Raw genomic sequence first — 9,703 nt, 5'->3', positions numbered from 1 at the left:
TACATTCTCTGGGTGAATGGAAATGAACTCATTGCCATGTTCAGAGTTTAACAAATATGGAGGCAATGAAAAAAAAAAGTGATTGAAAAGAAACCTATTCTTCCTCAGTGGCGACAGGCTGGCGATGACACCCATTTCTTTTGAACCATCTGAGCTGTAGTGCCCTTCATCTGAGAGCTCCTCCACACACTCGTATTCATGGATTGAAGAGAAGGGTCCAAGTAATTTTGGCAAAGAATGCATCAGAGGAAGGAGGACATATTAATCAAGAGAGTTGTTCAGGTTGTGCATGCCTTAATGCTAGTCCTGGAGAAGCATTAACTTGGGGATCTGTGTGTGCTTCAGGACAGCCTGGCCTTTAGAAACGCCCCACCCCCACAAACCACCTGCCTCCACTATGACATCAGAGTAGTAGTCCAATCATTTAGCTGTGGAACATCGGATAATTTGCATAGGACTGTCTATTGGCCAAATGGCTTAAGCCCATCCCCAAGATGATGTTTGTGTACAGCTAGTTTCCAGAGAAACCAAACTTAGTGCTGGCAGTTGAACATGCAGTGTGAAGCTCTTCTGAAGTCCTTAAAAAAAGAACTAAATCAGAAGATATGATCCTCGTTTTCGAACTAATTCAGACTATAGAATTCTTTGTTGTGTTCCTCGTCCATTTTGCCATATAAATAGGTAGTAGAAAATGTGTGAATTCATTAGTATAAATTAAATGAGTTATGAAAGAAAGGACCTCATCCTCGTGATGGACATTATAAGGAAGGAGATAACTTCAGGCATTGCCTCAGAAAAAAGTACGCTGCATAGCAGGGTTACTCATAACATTGCGGTTACTCCTGGAAGAGAGGAATATCTGTTGGTGAATATCGCCTTGCAAGGAGGACTGTTCATCCTATCAAAAGTCATGCTCCGGGAAGGGATATTGAAAGGAGGAGGGTAATTCCGTGCTACATCCACGGCTGTCTCGCCAGTGTAGCAGAAATGCTGACTTGATGGGCCAATATTGCCGGCAGGATTGGGATTTGTGCTTCCAGGGGCTGTGTGTTCCAGGCGGGTCGCTGGTAACCAGTTGTGGTGTAAAGCTACCTGAGTTGCCATTTGTATTGACTCAACCTGGCTGTCCTTGGAGCCATATGTGTGTCTTTTCCTTTGTCTATGTGTTCTTTGTGATTCTTACAGATTACCAATAGATCAGACTATTCCAGGCAGTTGCGGATACAAACAAGACTGCTAAGGACATTTTTGAATTCTGCTCCGCTGTTAATCAAAGCCTTAAAAAAGTAGCCAGTTCTGAAATTGCCAGAATCATCATTAGGACAATTCCTTGATGATGTGGAACAAAAGGAGTTAATTTTACTAGGATACATCTTAGAAGCTTTAGGCATTTGCCTGAGAAATATGTGCAATTGTAAACAGTAGGCCTATGAAACCTTTCTTGTGAGAAGAGAAAGACCTAGCCTAAACTGACAATATCTGAGCCTGAGAATTGAGAAGGGAGGAAAGTTGAAGTTAGTGATATAAAGTAAACTTCAGAAAGACTCAAGACTATGTATTAGAATTTTCCTAGCAGAAAGCTTTCCCAGGGAGATAGTAGCCTTTTTTCTTTCTCACTCAGGCACACAAGGTCACTTAGCTCAAACCAACCAGCCACCTGCAAGCTGATAAAGATGGTCTAGCTCAAGGGCAGTGATCTCTTTGAAGGCAAGAGGAGAGAGTTTGTTTTGTATAGTGTGAGAAAGCAAAAGTCCTTGTGCCCAAGTCAAAGCATCTTCAAAGATTCTTTTTGTAAATTATTTTATGCTGTTCTTTTCTGTCTTAAGATTTGATGATGTATGCCTTTGCCAAGTTCTTTGATTGTAAAAAATATATAATCCTGCACTGAAGAAAGTAAATCGCTGCAGCATGTCTCAACATTGAGAGTGTCTGTGTGTCGCTTTCCTCGCCATATCCTGATCTCTCCTGTGCCTTCGCCCTGATTCCCTATGGTCTGAGTGGCTCCCCTGAGCCGGTCCGTAGCAGGTGGCGCCCGAACAGGGACTTGAAGGACAGGTAATCTTTCTCTTTTCTTTCTTTTCCTTTTATTAGTTTTCAGGAACGGCTCTTACCAGGGAGCTGCAGTCCCGCCGGAAGATTTGCAGGTCACAGTGTAAGTAATCTGAGGAACTATGGGGCAATCTATGAGAGATGCCTCACCAGACATAGTCCTAAGGATGGTCTATGCTGCAGCAATGAAGGGTTGGAAATTCAGCGCCAATGGAGGAGGTGTAAGAGACTCCTCATCTCTCACTTGTTATAATTGTGGGAAACCTGGGCACATGCAGAAAGACTGCAGGAGGTCCAGGGGAGCAGGGCAAAGGGGAACTCCCGGACTTTGTCCCCGATGCAAAAAGGGAAAGCACTGGAAGAATGAATGTAAATCTAAGTTCCATAAGGATGGAACGCTCTTAGATAAGAATAAAAATAAACATAAAAATAGAAATAAAAACCAGGCAAATATAAAATAAAAAGTCTAAAATTATGATCAGAGAAAAGTTAATATGGAATTTTAAAAAGGTATTAGCAGCTAAAGGACATTTTCTATGCTTCTTCTTTTTTCTGAGTTAAGTTTTTCACTGTGATAACACTCAAGGTTTCTTCCGCTGGCCAGCAGTTTCTTCTCTTAACTCTTTCCTGTCCTAATACTGCTTATAAAAAGTTTTAAATTATATCAACTTGTAACTTTAAAAAACATTAATTTAAAAACAAATGTTAAAGATATATTAGGTTTCTATATTATCTAAAAACCCACAAGGGCAAAAAGGCTAAAATAATGATAATAAATAAAAATAATAAAAGGGGTTTGTCTAAAAGTGTCTGTCTTAATCAATGAAACAAAGATTGAGAAAGGAGTCAAAACCTAAAAATTACAAAAGGTATATAAAATGTTATAATTTCTTATATCTGAATGTTTAATGGTCAATTCTGGTTTTAAAAGGATTTATCTTGTTAAAAGGTCATGGTTATTTCTTTTATGCATGCTTGTGTAGCTTTATGATATTAAAAAATATATGAGGTGAGTATACTCAACAGAGTAAGGGTCTCAAAAATTCTGTCCTATGAACATCATATAATTTTGCCATATTTTGCCAAAAAACTTTCTGAGCAAATATTGATTTGGGTACATTTTTCTTTAATAATATAATCATTGATTAATTGTTTATGCTAACATAATGCTTTCTCCACATTCAGCAAAGAAATGATATTTAAGATTCGTCTTTTTTTCTATGTAAAGACTTTCTAATATCTTGACAGTTATTCTTTGCAGTAAATATTCAAATGTTCTGACTCATACAGTTTTTGAGAATTTCATGTCTTAAAAATAAAACACAAATGCTTATAAAATGTTTCGTATTGTTAATGTTTAGGTTTTAGCCCCATTGTCTTTGCTAAAAATGATTAATTTACAGGTTTACTCTAGCAAAGATATGGTATATACTTTTGGTTTGTTAAAAATATAAGTTAATAAAAATAATAAAGTTTGCCTAATCAGAGATACCTGGACAGCCCTAAATGCTTCAAAAATCTGTATAAAATGGCATTTAAAATAAAGTTTAAAAAGCATATATTAGACAGAGACTCTGAGACTTTAACAGTGACCTAAGGTCTCCAAAGAAGATTATGGGACACCAAGATGTCTCCACCTGGATAACAACAATGCTGACCACTGGGTAGGATGACCCCCAGTGCAACACCTGCTGTCAGGACCTGGTTCAGACCATGAACAAACAGCAGGGGAAATAGTCCTCAGGTAAGCTGGGGATCCTGTGATTAAAGCAGGGGAAAATAGTTCTCAGGTAAATGGGAATCCTACGACTAAAGTAGGGACGATTAATTGCTTTTCCTATAAGTAAAAGGAAAGCGTCTGCTGTTAAAGCAGGATTCATTAATAGCTCTCTTTGTAAATAGAGAGAAGGCAACCTCGGCAAAGCGGAGGTTAATTGCTTTTCCCTGGAAATGAAGGGGGAACAGCCGCTATCAAAGCGGGAGATTTATTGCCCATTCCATAAACAAGGAATGAGTAAAAAACAGTTTCGCAAGTCGACGAAACGAAAGTAAAAGGAATATTAATTAAATATGGGTGCTAATCAATTGCACTCAATTTTTTAAGCTCTTAATGAGCTGCTATGTTTAAAGAATCTAGAAGATAAGACAAAATACTTAAAAGAAATTTTTTGCCATTGCACCCTGGCTCGCCGTTTCAGGAAGTCTCTCGATGTCATTGTGGGAAAAGAGGGGAGAGACCTAGACTTTGCATTTAAGCAAGGGATCCTTAAGGGAAAGGAAAAATCAGTTAAGGAATCAGAGCCAGGAATTTAAAACCTGATGCTCCAGAGTTTATCATACATGAGTTGCCTAGAGCAACACCAGGTAGTGCTGGCCTTGATTTGGCTAGCTCAAAGGATATGTTTCTTTCTAAATGGGATGGCATTTCCTTAGTACCTACATCAATGAAAGGAACATTGTTGCCACAAACTGTGGGACTTATTATAGGAAAAAGTTTCAACTATCAAAAGAATTTTAAGGTTGTGTCAGGTGCCATAGATGCAGACATAGAAAATGACATTAAGGTCATGGTGAAACCATTATCTGAAACTATTCAGATCCACAAGGGACAAAGAATTGCTCAACTATTACTGCTACTTTATGTTAATTTACCTAATAAAGTTTTGAGGAATAAATGAGAGCAAGGGCAGTTTGGATCCTTAAGGGAGAGGTCAAATCAATTTGGAAGCTAATTAGAGGCTGTCTGGAGAATCTATATTACAGTAAAGCAGGAGAAAATGGACAGGCAGCGCTGGAAATGTTGCAAGAGGAAAGATCAAAAAAATCAGAAAAGACAAGCAGTAAAAGGAATCATCAGGAATGGGGAGAGTTATACCCGGACCTTTCTGAGTTAAAAGAGTCAGATAAGCAACTGCAAGCAATTGTAAGCAAATTTAAAAAGGTAAAACTGAGAAAAAGGATGAGAAAAAAGGAGAAAGGAGGTTTAAAAGCGCTGATGCTTTGCCCCATAACACCCTCCACCCTTCCACCTTATGTGGGAGGAGGTCAGGGCAGCTCCGAAAGCATATTTTATCTAAGCGTTTAGAAAGAGGTGAGAACTGAGCCACGATCAGCATACCCAATCTTTCAAAGTCTGCAAGAAAATAGGTACAAAAAGGATAAAATCATAAATTATCTAGGAGCATGAATTTGTGAGAAGCAAATTATTCTACAAAAGGTAAAATTGAGAAAAAATAATTTAAAGATCTTGAAGGATTTTCAAAAGTTGTTAGATGATATAAATTGACTTAGATGTTATTTTAAGGAGCATCCTGTAATATCTCCTAAAATAACATTATCACAGCCTATTTCCATGGCCCCAAATGTATTTACAGACGAATCAAAGACAACATTTATTCTAATATCAGATTCTATAGATGTTAATACCCTCGGAATTTTAGAAGTAGCTGGACCTATTAAAAGTTCCAGCCCTATGTGCCTTTTATTTCAGCAATTGCAACATTTAATTTGGCAGAGAAGAAATTGTTTTTACATTCAACATATGAAAGTCCATACAGCTCTGCCAGGACCTTTGAATGAAGGAAATAATATAATTGATCAATGGACTAAAATGGAATATATATATATATATATATATATATATATATATATTCATGAGTTCTTCCTTGGAGAAGGCGAGAGCTTTTCATAAAGCTTTTCATGTCAATGCTAAAGCATTATAACAAAAATTTCATCTCTCTCGAGCAGATTGCTCGACAGATAATCTTGCTCATCAACATCCACCCAGCATTGGAATAAATCCACGGGATCTACTCTCTCTAAAAATTTGACAAATGGATGTAACACATGTACTCTCCTTTGGAAGGTTATGCTATATGCATATGACTGTAGATACTTTTCTATAGTTGCCTCAGCACACACAGGAGAAGCTATTAAGAATGTTATTCAATATCTCACTTTATGTTTTCAAATCATGGAAATGCATTTATAGATAAAGACAAATAATGGGCCTAAAATTTTTAAATGTATTAACTTCTGTTCCTAGTATAAATTTGTCTCTACAGGTTTCTCCTTGGTTGGCAGACACAAACAAGCATTAATTGCTGCCTACAACTTGCTCTAAATGACTGTGGACCATGGACTTGCTAAAAACTGATGTGGACCAGTCTAGCCGATGTGAATGCCCCCTGGCTCTTCGACACAGTTCACGAACCAAATGTTTCTAAAATTTTCTCTTTTTGACTAGCATTTTACCTTTGTTAACCCTTGACAACGTCGCCCCAAAGTCAGCTGGAAGCAGTTAAAAGAATACATCGCCCAATTATCCCTGGTTAAAATGCTAAGTCAAAAGAGATATATTAAAAACCCAAAGTTAACAAAGCTAGCTTATGATTGAGCTGATCCTTAAGACCAGGAGGTTTGGGGAAATATAAGACCCTCACCCCTTATTTTCAAAGGGACAGAAGAAATTCCTTAGGATGTTTTTCATAATAATGTTACAATTATCAACCAATTATAATGATAACTTCTTTACAGTCATAATGGTTCTACTTATGTTTCTAAAGCTTTTGAAACTTTTTGTGCACAATGACACATTGTACATATTACAAGCATCACATATAGCCCTTAGGGCCAGGTAATTTTTAAAAGAGCACATGAATATTTTGCTCCTCATCATTTATTATCACATACCTTATTTGTATTAAATCATTTAAATACTAATGATAAAAGATTAACACCTGCAATGGTGCATTGGACCTGTGAGTCTAACTCTGTTTTGCCAAAAGTCCTATGGAAAGATCTGCTGTCTGGCCAATGGAGAGGACCAGACGTTTTAATAATATTTGGACGAGGGTATGCTTGTGTGTTTCCACAGGATGCCAACTCCTCCATCTGGATACCAGACAGACTCGTCCGGCCGACGCCAGGAGAGGCGGCGAAAAAGGAAGAGGCAATGGAGACAGACGAGATATCTGATGTGTCAAATGAGGAAAATGAAGGCAACTCGGTCACAGGCTTCGGAAATCACCTGGACGAAAATCAGATGCCTTGTCAAAGAAGCTAGAAGACTGCTTATTCAGCAGGGAAAACCCCTGAAACCCAGCCTGTACTTTCTTGCTTTCTTAGCCTTAATATCTGCTCCCCCTACAGTACAGGGAATGGCTTATTGGGCCTATGTTCCTAATCCCCCAGTTTTACAACCTGTTGGTTGGCTAGATCAAGAGCCCATCAGGATTTTAACTAATGATACTAGGAGACTGGGAGGTGCTCAGGACTCTGACGCAAGAAGTAGTTCGTCCTCGTTAATAACCTTTGAGGGACGTTCTGATTCCTTGCCTATTTGCATTACACTTTCTGGAAAGGTCCCAAGATTTTGCTTAAGTTCAAGCTATAGAACTTTTCTTACTGACAGCCCAGATAAGGAAAATATTGGTAAGAGATGGATTTGGGAAATTCAGATGCAGACCTTAGGTGAATATAATTATAAAGAAAAGTTTGAACCGGTCTCATCTATGCCTATTGAACCATGTATTCAAAAATATCGGGATAAGGATCAATTTTGGGATTCAGCTATTAATAAGTTCCCTACATGGCTAACTTGTGGCTTTCCAAATACAGTCACTAAATATCAGCCTAAAGATTCCTCTTATGAAATTTGGGATTATTCTATATCTTCAAGTCAACAGTATTTTTATGAAAATCATATAAACACTCATCAAGAGAAATTTCATCCCTATAAATACGTAAGGGTAGGAGAGCCCTTACGAAGATGGTTTTCTCCAGGTTTTGTTGAGCCTACATGGTTTGCTAAAGAAGGGAATATTACTAGAAAGCACTCTGGCCTGTTCAGATTGCTTGCTGCAGCTAATATATTTCTGGAAAAAAGACCTAATCATACTAAGTCTGAGCCTATAGGACTCAGGGCATGTATTTCTTATCCTAATGCATTGTTATTAGCTCAAACTGCTTTTGTTATATTACCAAAGTGAACAAGTCCTATCAAGTTGTTTGTCATTCTTGTAAACTTACTAATTGCATTACTTCAGCTGAACCAAAAGATTTGAATGTTTTGCTTGTTGTTAGACGTCCACCTTTTGTTATGTTACCTGTGGAGCTGGGAAATGATCCTTGGTACGATAACCCCGCATTGCAAGTTTTGAATACATTAAGAGATTTGGTACGGCCTAAGAGGTTTGTGGTCACACTTATTTTAGGCATAGCAGCATTAATATCAATACTCACCACTTTCGCTGTAGCTACAACAGCATTAGTTCAAGAGATTCATACTGCTCATTATGTGAATACATTAAATAAGAACATTACATCTGCATTACTGAGACAGGCAGCAATTGACAATGAATTGGAAGCAAAAATTAATGTATTAGAAGAAGTGGTCCTTGCTCTTGGACAGGACATTGCTAATTTGAAAACTACTCTATCCACACGTTGTCATGGAAGCTTTAAAGCAATTTGTGTCACACCACTGACTTATAATTATTCAGAGCCATGGGACAAAGTGAAGGCACATATACAGGGTGTTTGGCGAGATAATAACATCACATATGATTTAACTGCATTACAACAAGATATTTCTGCTATTAGCCAAGCTCATTTACAACTAGGAGGTCTACAAGATTTGGCTAATAAAATTGAGTCAGGAATTAAGGCTTTGAATCCATTAAATTGGGTGCAGTATTTTGTCCTCATTGGAATAGTCATTTTATTAGTACTGTTGGTGATTTTTCTATTCCCTTGTCTCCTTAAGTGTCTTTTCAAGTCAATGGCCCAAGTGAAACAGGAGGTGTTCGAGTTGCATTTTAAAAATAAAAAACGGGGACCTGCTACATCCACGGCTGTCTCGCCAGTGTAGCAGAAATGCTGACTGGATGGGCCAATATTGCCAGCAGGATTGGGATTTGTGCTTCCAGGAGCTGTGTGTTCCAGGCGGGTCGCTGGTAACCAGTTGTGGTGTAAAGCTACCTGAGTTGCCATTTGTATTGACTCAACCTGGCTGTCCTTGGAGCCATATGTGTGTCTTTTCCTTTGTCTATGTGTTCTTTGTGATTCTTACAGATTACCAATAGATCAGACTATTCCAGGCAGTTGCGGATACAAACAAGACTGCTAAGGACATTTTTGAATTCTGCTCCACTGTTAATCAAAGCCTTAAAAAAGTAGCCAGTTCTGAAATTGCCAGAATCATCATTAGGACAATTCCTTGATGATGTGGAACAAAAGGAGTTAATTTTACTAGGATACATCTTAGAAGCTTTAGGCATTTGCCTGAGAAATATGTGCAATTGTAAACAGAAGGCCTATGAAACCTTTCTTGTGAGAAGAGAAAGACCTAGCCTAAACTGACAATATCTGAGCCTGAGAATTGAGAAGGGAGGAAAGTTGAAGTTAGTGATATAAAGTAAACTTCAGAAAGACTCAAGACTATGTATTAGAATTTTCCTAGCAGAAAGCTTTCCCAGGGAGATAGTAGCCTTTTTTCTTTCTCACTCAGGCACACAAGGTCACTTAGCTCAAACCAACCAGCCACCTGCAAGCTGATAAAGATGGTCTAGCTCAAGGGCAGTGATCTCTTTGAAGGCAAGAGGAGAGAGTTTGTTTTGTATAGTGTGAGAAAGCAAAAGTCCTTGTGCCCAAG

General features: G+C 38.1%; 1 protein-coding gene across 1 annotated transcript; it reads left to right on the top strand.

The window, feature by feature from the left end:
- Positions 1 to 1,946: 1,946 nt before the first annotated feature.
- Positions 1,947 to 8,998, top strand: LOC148117441 (endogenous retrovirus group K member 113 Env polyprotein-like). The gene is made up of 2 exons (XM_087902945.1): positions 1,947 to 2,055; positions 6,926 to 8,998. Exon 2 carries the CDS (start codon positions 6,927 to 6,929, stop codon positions 8,037 to 8,039), a length of 1,113 nt encoding a protein of 370 aa, XP_087759071.1. The 5' UTR covers positions 1,947 to 2,055; position 6,926; the 3' UTR covers positions 8,040 to 8,998.
- Positions 8,999 to 9,703: the final 705 nt, after the last annotated feature.

This window comes from Myodes glareolus, chromosome X (genome assembly GCF_982192425.1).
Source record: "Myodes glareolus chromosome X, mMyoGla1.1, whole genome shotgun sequence".
NCBI classification, from domain to species: domain Eukaryota; kingdom Metazoa; phylum Chordata; class Mammalia; order Rodentia; family Cricetidae; genus Myodes; species Myodes glareolus.
This window is presented reverse-complemented; position numbering and strand designations above follow the sequence as displayed.

Coding starts and splice junctions, on each gene's coding strand:
- LOC148117441 (XM_087902945.1), top strand. CDS start 6,927: ATGCCAACTCCTCCATCTGGATACCAGACAGACTCGTCCGGCCGACGC.